General features: G+C 35.5%; 1 protein-coding gene across 1 annotated transcript; it reads right to left on the reverse strand.

The window, feature by feature from the left end:
* Positions 1 to 1,433: 1,433 nt before the first annotated feature.
* On the reverse strand, positions 1,434 to 11,473 carry LOC112017359 (protein ZINC INDUCED FACILITATOR 1-like). The gene is made up of 6 exons (XM_024049814.2): positions 11,392 to 11,473; positions 11,179 to 11,286; positions 3,685 to 3,729; positions 3,504 to 3,574; positions 2,729 to 2,772; positions 1,434 to 1,678 (listed from the first exon to the last, which is right to left on the reverse strand). Exons 1-6 carry the CDS (start codon positions 11,410 to 11,412, stop codon positions 1,593 to 1,595), a joined length of 375 nt encoding a protein of 124 aa, XP_023905582.2. The 5' UTR covers positions 11,413 to 11,473; the 3' UTR covers positions 1,434 to 1,592.
* Positions 11,474 to 11,684: the final 211 nt, after the last annotated feature.

Raw genomic sequence — 11,684 nt, forward strand, 5'->3', positions numbered from 1 at the left:
AGGTAATATAGGCCGTGAGTTTTGATTCATTACTTGAGCCCTATCCATATATTGATGTTGCTAATGTCGTGAGCCATAAGCCCAATTGACGAAGAGGAAATGGGGGCCATGAATCCACCTCTTGAAGTGATGATCTTGTGGGCCATGTGAATCCAATCCATGCGGTTGAATAAGATACAAGCTTATTTTAGGATTTAAAGAGTTTTACCCAAAAATCAATAATATGTTGATGTGGCGTGGGTTGCCAATGAAGTAATGCCATGTGGCGTGAAAAAAGAATCATCAACAATGTTCAAATACATTTGTATGCTGGCACTTTTTAATCACAAATGTTTGCAAGGCCAAAAATGTGATTCAAGTCACTACTGAAAAATCGTAACGGTTTTTGAGCATTTTCTAGAGGGAAATCATATTAATACGTTATTTAGGTTCCAATTAATACTGACCGGTATTAATCAGATTTCAATTAGTACCGATCGGTACTAATAATTTCCCAATTAATATCGATCAGCACTAATAAGAAAACTCGAAATACCAATCGGTAATAAGAAAACTCAAGCTACAAGGGGAACTCGATTTGCAGAAAATCAAGTTCCAAAATAGGGACATACACCTAAATAGTTTGAAAACATAGACAAATTGCTGCATAGTTTAAAAAATTAAGGGCAAAAGCCCATTTTCCCCAAAATAACTAAAGCATCATGCCTATAGGTTCCTAGGAATCACTTCTAGGTTCTGTTTGATTAGGTGGAACAGAAAATATTTCCAAGAAAAATGATTTGGTTTTGTTGTTTGTTTGAAAATAATTTTCAGAAGTTTCAATTGCACATGCAGAAAGTTCTGTAGTAATGAATACCCGACGACTGTAGACTAGGGAATAGGGGATGGGGTATCATTGACGTAAGGTGGATTTAGTCATAACTTGATCTTAATTTTATCGGGTTCCAAATTCCAATAGAATCAATGGTGGACATCCCAAGAACAAACTATGGAGCTTGCTAAATCCAATATTTTTGCTCATCTCAATTTGTCTAAAAATGATCTCACATCATTTTCATCAAGCAAATAAAATTTACTTAATTTTTTGAACCCATTTATAAGGAACTCATAAGCGATTTGTGCCAAAGCTCGAAAACTCATGTGCCTTTGTTGAGTGGCTGGACCCTGGACTGGTTCTATGTTCATAACCGGTACTACTACATGGACTCACAAATTTTAGTCAAACCATTTTTCTTGGTGTTTTAATTGACAGCAATTATGTCACCATTTCCCTACTTCAAGACTGTCTTCATGACTTCTATAGAAAACCACTGGTGATCGAGGCATCAAAAAACAATAAAAAAATCTGATGCTGCAATTGCTTATTAAATCATGATATAATTGTTTAATTACAATACATGGATTACAAAAAATTAGAAGGAAAATGTCTAAAATATTTCAGTGACCTAAGACATAAATGGGGATTAAGTTGTTTCTTTCATTCTTTTTTTTCCCCTCCGAACATTGACAAGTAGTATATTACTATATTGACACTGCTCAAGATTACCCTTATTCTCGAATATAATACAGCCATCTCTCTCTAATCATAGAATTCATCTTTCAATAAGAAATGGTTTGAAGGTCATCAGCACTCCAAAAGCTTCGATCACGTTCGAGACGAAGAAAACCATATTGTCACCTATATTTCAACACAAATTTTGAAGTTATTCAGTATAAAAAATTGTTAGGATCGAGTAAGATCTCTCTAAGATTACTATTTCATCAAACTCCACACTTAAAACTTTTCACATATTCAGTATGCTGAATCTTTTTTATTTTTTATTTTTTTTCTATGTTTATTTATTGAAGCATAAATAAGGGGAGTTGGGGTTCAAGTGATAGCCTTTGTGGTGCCTCATGTATGTGGTTCGAATCTCATCTCCTCCCCCATCATTTACCTATAAAAGGAGAGTCTATATTCGGAAATAAACCCTATGCTTCCTAAAGTTGTAGCTGTTAAAGAATAAACGTATAACCATTGAATCAACAAATGGTTTTGATCAAATGATGCCCAACGGCTAGTTCCAGTCAACAAATGCCCAATGGCTAGTTCCAGCACTACAGCAAACAATGGCGTTTTATCTCATGATGTAATGTAAATGTATTTAAATAAAACGCTGCGTTTAGGACTTGTAATGTTAGTTCAAACGCTGCGTTTTAGCTCTTGTGAGTGAGCCCCATTTATACCGTGTACTTTGTACAATCTTGAGATCAGTTGGGCAGTTAAGTGTGTTAAGTGTTAGTTGGTTCCTAAGCTTCCTCCGCATTATACGGATCCATCCCTAGAATTTAGGGATTAGCTTAGTCTGTTACTAGATCCTGTAAGCTATATATACTGTACATGACATGTAATGTAAGGGTAAGCATTCATTTTCTTTTCCAGAAATATTTTCTCTCTTCGTCTCTCTCTAGTCTCTCTCTGAAGTTTCTCTTTGTGCTCTCTGTTCTTCACTGCTTCACATAGAGTGTTTCATAGTGTGAACACCATTGTAGAATCTTCTAAACCTTAGTTAGATTCTTTTCAGTAGCCTCTCGTCCTTGGGCATTCATGCATGAGTTTTCTAAAATCCTTATGAAATTAATGACAATCTCCTTGGAATGTGAAGTGTAGACAAAAAATTGTCCTTTGAAATTTGCAGTTCAGCTTACAAGTATAGAAAAAAGGATCAAAATCGTAGTTGAGTAATACCTGGGAGGAAAGCAGCATCTTGACGCTTTTGTGCCCATGAAAATCTACAGACCAAGATATCCAAACGAAAGATGTAATTAGAAAATATCATGCCTCCATAAGAGAATTAGAAAATATCATGCCTACATAAGAGATTATGGAGTAAATAAATCAATATAAAATGGCATTGTACAAATGAAAAAAGAATGAAGTTACACATATGTAATTCTTTGTCGCTGTTGCACCAATTAATAATTTTTTTTATATAATTAATATTTTAAAATCTCTTCATTTGATTACATGTTTTGTTGTTTATTAACTCATGCCAAATTTCATATTAATGAGATGTTATTTAATATTTGATTCACAAACTCGATTATCTCAATTATCTCATATTGGCCATGGGTTGAGAACTAAAATTGAACTCTATAAGATCAAAACTTCAATTGTTCCTTAGTAACTTAGTGATAGTCAAAATATTGCATCCCATAGAAAGTTATCAAGTGGTGTAATATCAGTAACAATAATAATGTGTGTAACTTGAACCCATCCAAAGTGACTTAAAAGATTCTTTTCTATGAATGGTAATACCGTGCTAACCATAAACTACTTCTTTTTTGCCTATTGTTTTTCTTTATTATTTTTGCCAAACTTTATTTTCATTTATTGCTCAGGTTGTTGTTTATAACTTTTAGTTGACCTATTAATTTAAACTCGTATTGTGATCCATCGTCCATATGTGAATTTGCCTATCACCTATAAAAATAGAAGCCAAAGAAATTTAAGCGACACTTACATGGCACCACCTCCAGCTGGACCTGCTGCTTTGAATAGAGACATTAAAGTCATAGCAATGCCATTAGGATCCTATTGTCAATATAGGATTCAATTGACATAAGACATTTTGTGGTTTAATCACCACTTAAAAATACAATAATAAAGAAATTAAATTAAATAAAATAAGGAAAGAAAAATACCACAGCTCTATTTTGCAGGAGAAACATGCCAGTTATAATGGACACCTGCTTACATGGAAACATCAAGGAGTTCAGAAATACATAATCTGAAAAAGGAGACTGTGAACCCTATTTCCTTGGAATATATAATCTTATTAATAAGTTAAAACTATACTTGCCTACATTCTATTCAGGATTTTTTTTTTTTTTTTTTTTTTGGGGAGGGGGGGGGGGGGGGGGGGGTGGGTTGTAAAGAAATTCTATATAACATAATTGCTATGAGGTGAGGGGATCTGTGCATGTGTTGATTAAAGTACAAATTATTTATGCATAGATATAGTATGACATGTAATAATTGTAACAAGAAAAATTAATGTAAAAAAAAAAATTGTTTGATAAATGAAAATAAAAATTGCAGGTTCATTTGGTTGTATGCTGAATGGCAACACATAAAACTAGGTAATGACGAAATGCTATCTTTTTCATCTAACTTACATCTAGGTAAAACTAACTCCTCAACTCCCATAGCTGAAACTTTAGGTTAAAACTTAGATACATACCTTATTCACGATGTATTAGGTTTCCAATTAAATCCAAACAAATAGCTACATCAAATTTAATTGTCCTCGGTTAAGATTAAGTTTTTTGTGTTTCATAACTCAATGCAACTGCATTTGAATTTGATTGGGGAATCTAATGTACAACATTGAAGTAACTTTACCAAAGTTTTGTCTTGACTTTTTGATGCAAACCTCAATCGACACGCTTTAAGACCCAACAAAAATATTAGAATAATTGCCTAAGAAAACTAAAATTCAGATTTTTGATAGAACCCTGACCCAACGTTTATAAGTGAAATGCAAACCAAAGCTATAAGTAACAGACCTTGAACCAATGATTATAATTGAATCACGAACCAAATGTATAAAGTTTGAACACCACAAGGAAGAATCCCTGATAAGTTCACAGTTCTTGAAGAACCAAAAGAAGAGCAAAGCCTCGCCTTTTCTGATTTTTATTCAATAATCTCTTAAAAAACGTTTACAGACTTAGGAGCTTATTTAAGGGCTCCATAAAACTTGACAGACAAAAAAATATATTCTAAAATAACTCTTAATTGATACCTAACCATATTAGGAATCAAATTTGACCTAAAAAGCATTAAATGCACCTAAAAATAAGGAAATAAATCACCTAAACCTAAAATATCGTTTTTTACATAAAAATACCAAAAATAATAAATTACAATAATTAAATAGTAAATTGTGTCGTACATCAGACCCCTTCACTTGAATCAAACTCATCCTCGAGTTCATCTTTGATATCTGAAATTGTAAGGTTGAAAATTATCAACTATCTTGTTGATTTTATTCCGTGCCAATTTTCTTGTAATTTGAGCACTTAGTAACCTTGTATTTAGGTGGGATTATTGTAAGGGTAGTGTGTGAGAAGTTGTGAAGAAAAGCTCAAGTATGTGCAAAGAAGCAGAGCTTCTCGGCTAGGACTCGCAGGTGGCTCACAGCTGCAAGTCGCCAACTTCAGGCACGTGAGATGCACGCAGGGAAACTGAAGGGTCGCGCCAGCTGTCGCACTACAGGACAAAAGTCCCAGGCTGGCCAGGCCGTTACGTCGCGACTTGATTTCGCGACTTGGACAAGCCGCGAGACCAAGCCGCCAATTTACCCTGTTTGGCAAAAATATGTCTCTTTGTATTCTTATCTCACCTCACTATATATAGACCCTTATACCCACTAAATGTAGAGAGCTTCCAGAGAGAATTTTGTGAGGGAAAACCCTAGAAAAAAACAAGATTGCCTCATCCCCAATCTTCATCTAAGAAACTCTACAAATTCCTCTACTCTTTTCCTCTCCATTGTCATACCCTTGAGAGGTCTTTTACTAAATCCTTATCTCACCACACCCACGTCTGTGAGAAGGTTTATTTGGTGCTGAGGGAAGCAGTTTGGAAGGAACCAATATACATTGGTTGATGCTATGGTCAAGTAGCGGAATCTGGTAAGCTAGAAAAGAAAAAGGTTCGGCGCAACCTTGTTGGAGCAAGAAGCTTGGAGGGCTTGGGTACCTGGGTAGATTAGGCTTGGAGGGTCTATTGCTGTTCATGTATCCCAACTACATTTTCTAGTGGATTATTGACCGCTTGGAGGGCGGCAGAGAGGTTTTACGCCGAGGACTTCGGTTTCCTCTTCGATAACACATCGTGTGTTGTCCGTGTGTTTGCATCTTTCTTCCCTTTATCTTTACCTTATATTTACTACTGTGAATGTGTTTATATTTGGCTTAGATTGTCTATCAATTCTCTTATAAGTTTATTATCATGTTTCGCACATTAATTGTTTGATATAAAGCTTGAATTGGTATTTTTGTAATTTGGAGTCTAAACGTTCAAGGGTGTCTCTTACCCATATTGAACTTTCAATTGGTATCAGAGCGGGTACACTTGTTGTGGTTTTAATACCTGAGTGTGATCCTTGACCCCTTGTTGAGATGGATAGGTCTCAATCTCTCACTGTTCCACCAGTTTTTGATGGTAATAATTATGCATTTTAGAAAGTCCGAATGAGAACATTTTTATGCTCTATAGATGATACCATTTGAGATGCGATTGAGATTGGTTGGACCAAGCCAATGGATCCTAAGTCCACTTGGGATAAGGCAGCTCTCGCAGCAGCCAAGGGAGGTCAGATTTGACACTTTGGACACCACTTTTGTCCCTCGGATCTTCGAGGCAAAAGATTGGGCAGCATTATTTGGAAATTTTGTTGATCCGATGATTGAACTAGTGAAGGAGTGTTTTGCCAACACAGTTGATCTTGAGACTGAACTACATTGTCTGGTAAGAGGAACAGAGTTCATCATTAGTCCAGACACCATAGCTGACCTTCTCAAAATCACACGACCTGCGGATGCCGATCTAACTCCGTATGATGATCGTACTCCAGTGATTCAGGACATTCTCCAAGTTCTTGGTCCTGACCATGACATTTCCAGTGCCGGCACATCCATTAGTACTACCAAGTTTTCACCTGATTTGACAACATTGAAGCTGATCATGTTTACAAACCTCTATCCATTGACCAACGCGGTGTATATAAACCTTGGAAGGGCACAATTTCTATGTGATCTCATCACAGGCACCATCATTAACATCTGTGCTCATATTTATCACATCATAAGAAAGACAGCAACCCGAACAGTAGCACGAGGGTGCCTTCCATTCTGTAGTCTTATTATGAAATTCGTTCTAAGAGAAGGTGTTACTCCTCCCTCAGTTGGGAACATGATTGCTTGTCCTCAACCAATCTCTATGTTCACTCTACAAGCCAGCAGGAGTCATTCATCCAAAACTCCAAAGAGTGCACATCTCTTTTCTGCTAACTCTTCTACTCCTGAGCCAGATTCACCTGTCCATGCCATCCATACTTCACAGCAACCAAGCATTACACAACCACAGTCTGCTCCTCAGCCTGACAAGTTGAAAATGTTCTTTGATAACCTCCACAAACATCTTGAGGAAGTGGAGAAGACCCTCAGTGATGGCCAGAGAAAGCAGTCGGAGAGATTGGCCGCTATGCAGGGCCAAATTGATGTCTTGGCAGCTTAAGTTGATGGCATTTTCACAAAATTGCAACACTGACCCTTTGGCAATTCATGTCAAAATGGGGGAGAATTTTTGAGGGCAGCTCTTGAGGGGGAGTGCTCGTTTTGAGGGGGAGATTTCTTCATCATTTATTTTTCATTTGTTTTTTTGTATATAAAACTTTGATAACTCAAAATACTGTGGTGGTAGTTGTTTATTTCAGCATATATAATAGGATGTTATTCAGCTTCAGTTCTTTATATTTTTTTTTTTTTTTGTACCCATGTTGCTTATGTAAGCTTTAAGGGTTTGTTTTTGCACGTTTGTAGGCCTTTGTGGTTTGTGCCATGCTTTATGCAGCCTTTGTGCTTAGTTAAATCAGTACTTCCAACTAAATGTCTTGCATTTTCTTCTAAGTACTGTCACTCTTGTGCCCTTGTAGGATTTTTCCTAGATGCACATACTTCGTGTACTGTACATTGGTTGAGTGTTGATCATTCAAGCAATTTTCCTTGTGTCTATTGTCTTGAATGTCCGGATGTTCATTCCAAGTATGAATGAGCATTGTGATCACTTGGCTATAGTGATTACCTGTTTTGGTCTTGCCATGGTTTACTGCTTTATTCCATTGTGCATGATCACATTGTGCTTGCTCCATATGCATTACAAGTTTCTGTATACAATGAACTTATTGTGTTGTTGTGTTTTAGGAGTTACTTGTTCTTATGGTTCTAAAGTTTCGCTGATTCTAGAGTTAGGTGTGAGTGAGTTTTCCAACTGTTCCCAACTCACGCGTTAAATCTAGAGTTTGTTTTAGGGTTTTGTCACAGAATAGCCAAAGGGGGAGATTGTAAGGTTGAAAATTATCAACCATCTTATTGACTTTATTCCGTGCCAATTTGCTTGTAATTTAAGCACTTAGTAACCCTGTATTTAGGTGGGATTATTGTAAGGGTAGTGTGTGAGAAGTTGTGAAGAAAAACTCAAGTATGTGCAAAGAAGCAGAGCTTCGCAGCTAGGACTCGCGGGTGGCTCGCGACTGCAAGTCGCCAACTTCAGGCACGTGAGATGGACGCAGGGAAGCTAAGGGGTCACACCAGCTGTCGCACTACAGGACAAAAGTCCCAGGCTAGCCAGGTCGTTATGTCGTGACTTGATTTCGCGACTTGGATAAGCCGCGAGACCAAGCCGTCAATTTACCCTGTTTGGCAAAAATATGTCTCTTCATATTCTCATCTCACCTCACTATATATAAACCCTTATACCCACTAAATGTAGAGAGCTTCTAGAGAGAATTTTGTGAGAGAAAACCCTAGAGAAAAACAAGATTGCCTCATCCCCAATCTTCATCTAAGAAACTCTACAAATTCCTCTACTCTCTTCCTCTCCATTGTCATACCCTTGAGAGGTCTTTTACCAAATCCTTATCTTACCACACCCACGTTTGTGAGAAGGTTTATTCAGTATTGAGGGAAGCAATTTGGAAGGAACCAATATACATTGGTTGATGCTATGGTCAAGTAGCGGAATCCGGTAAGCTAGAAAAGAAAAAGGTTCGACGCAACCTCGTTGGAGCAAGAAGTTTGGAGGGCTTAGGTACCTGGGTAGATTAGGCTTGGAAGGTCTATTGCTGTTCATGTATCCCAACTACATTTTTTAGTGGATTATTGACCGCTTGGGGGGCGACGGAGAGGATTTATGCCGAGGACTTCAGTTTCCTCTTCGATAACACATCGTGTGTTGTCCGTGTGTTTGCATCTTTCTTCTCTTTATTTTTGCCTTATATTTACTACTGTGAATGTGTTTATATTTGGCTTAGATTGTCTACCAATTATGTTATAAGTTTATTATCATGTTTCGCACATTAATTGTTTGATATAAAGCTTGAATTGGTATTTTTGTAATTTGGGGTCTAAACGTTCAAGGGTGTCTCTTACCCATATTGAACTTTTAGAAATCTTCTGTTCCAAATAAACAAATACTTTGAATGCTTTAGTAACTTGATCCGGTTTTGTAACTTGAATCCTTCATAAAGTGTAGCATAAAATTTCTTCTCATCTACTTTCAATTTATTTGCAACATCAATCAACAAAGGGTTCATAATAAAATTAAAATTTTCTACTCCAAGAAAATCAACATATTGTATGGTCATCTTCAATAAATCAACTGAGACTTGAGGATTGTGAGTTGTGGACTCATTCTCATATTTGACCTCAATTGAATCTTCCACAATGTTTTCAATAATTACCATCTCTTTTTTTTTTCTTTTTTTTTTTTGGAGTTGGGTGCACGATTTTAACCTAGTGCACATCACAAAAGAAGAACGAGGAATAAAGAACACAAAAGGAACAAGATAGGATGATAATAGGAAACAAAAGATAAAGGGAAAAAAAACTAATTTTAGAACCTGTGCTCTGATACCAAATGATGCGAACCTCAATCGACACGCTTTGAGACCCAATAAAAATATTGGAATAATTGCTCAAGAAAATTAAAATTCAGATTTTTGCTAGAACCCTGACCCAACGTTTAGAAGTGAAACATGAACCAAAGTTATAAGTAACAGACCTTGACCCAATGATTATAATTGAATTACGAACCAAAGGTATAAAGTTTGAACGCCACAAAGAAGAATTCCTGATAAGTTCACAGTTTGTGAAGAATCAAAAGAAGAGCAAAGCCTCACATTTTTTTATTTTTATTCAATAATCTCTTAAAAAATGTTTACAGACTTAGGAGCCTATTTAAGGGCTCCATAAAACTTGACAGACAAGAAAATATATTCTAAAATAACTCTTAATTGATACATAACCATATCAGGAATCAAATTTGACCTAAAAAGCATTAAATGCACCTAAAAATAAGGAAATAAATCACCTAAACCTAAAATAACGTTTTTTACATAAAAATACCAAAAATAATAAATTACAATAATTAAATAGTAAATTGTGTCGTACATCAATTTTGTACGACATTTGTTTGGAGCATATTTAAAATTGCTTATAATCTTAGAAAAATGCCTAGAGATTTCTTTGTTTTATTTCAAATAGCTCAAGAAAATCAAGATGACTAAGATATCTAGATAAAAAAAAAAAAAAATTATCATTATATTTGCAAGATTGATTTGAAAATTTTGGTTGAAATGAAATGAAACCTTTTTTTAAAAAAAATAAATAAATAAAAACAAACTAACTGTTAAACATGCGCACACACTTAGTAACACTCTCTCACCAAGCTCAAACACATTACTTAACCCAAAGTACCACTACAAAAGGGCCTGAAATGGAATGAAACCAAAACTGAGCAATAAAATAGATTGTGACATGTCATGCCATAAATGATATGGACCATAGCAAAATGTTGAAACTAGAGAGATGCAATAACATTTTTCAAAAGCAACAATTCTGTTGCCGGTAATAATAGGGTCCTTTATGAAGCAACAAGCATTCTCCATAGATGATGATGGTTCCCTTTTTTTTTGGGAAAAATTACAGATTTCTGCATTGTTTTAACATGTTTAACATGAACTCCTACAACTTATATACCCTTCCCCACATTATAATGGGTAGCGAGAAAATGCGAACACAACAAAAAATCTTCGATCCAATATAGTAACATAACAAATGCTGATTTGATTTCTGACATTAATCTGTGCATTGGCATAGTACCTTATAGTAGAACATGTACAATTTATTTTTTATGCATTGAGAGAATTATTTCAATCTAATGTCTATCTAAATAATTCGCATTAAGCCAGTAGTTAGTCTTTAAAAACAAAGCTTATAATACAATCATAAGCATAATTTCTAGTAATCAAAATTTATCTCAGCATCTTCATATCACTCTGTTAATGATACTCGATTCTGCTGTAGTGAATTGGTGATTAAAAGAGATCTTGAAGATGTATATGTACTTACAGATAAGAGATTCTTGATCACAGAAGCACAATTTAACCCCAAGGCAAGGGTAAGCCCGCTCAATGTGGCTATCAATGGGTAACTTGCTAGCAAGGGTATGGATAAAACCTGCATATGGGATTAAGCAGTCCAAAAACGGGTGGAAAACAAGATTATATACACTACGAACACAAAAGTGAAGTGCAGGTCTACTATGGAGTTATGGAAACTTACCCCTGAAATGCGAGATACCATTATGGCCCCAAAAAGTCTCTCCACGTACGGATATAAAGAAAGTTGAAAAACAAGTACGCCAAAACCTAAAACATTAACAGAAAAGTATTAAAGAAAAGATTTTAGCATTATTCAAATTTAAAATTTGCCTCACATTAATAATATAGTCTCTTAACCATTCTCGAATGTCATATTGTTGTCTTATAGTGTGAAAAATATAAAGGAAACATTGTAAAAGTTCAAGTCTCAAGCACCTTTGAAGTAAAGAGAGGAACAACTTTTAATGTAAAACT

Source organism: Quercus suber, unplaced genomic scaffold (assembly GCF_002906115.3).
Source record: "Quercus suber isolate HL8 unplaced genomic scaffold, Cork oak 2.0 scaffold_590, whole genome shotgun sequence".
NCBI lineage: Eukaryota > Viridiplantae > Streptophyta > Magnoliopsida > Fagales > Fagaceae > Quercus > Quercus suber.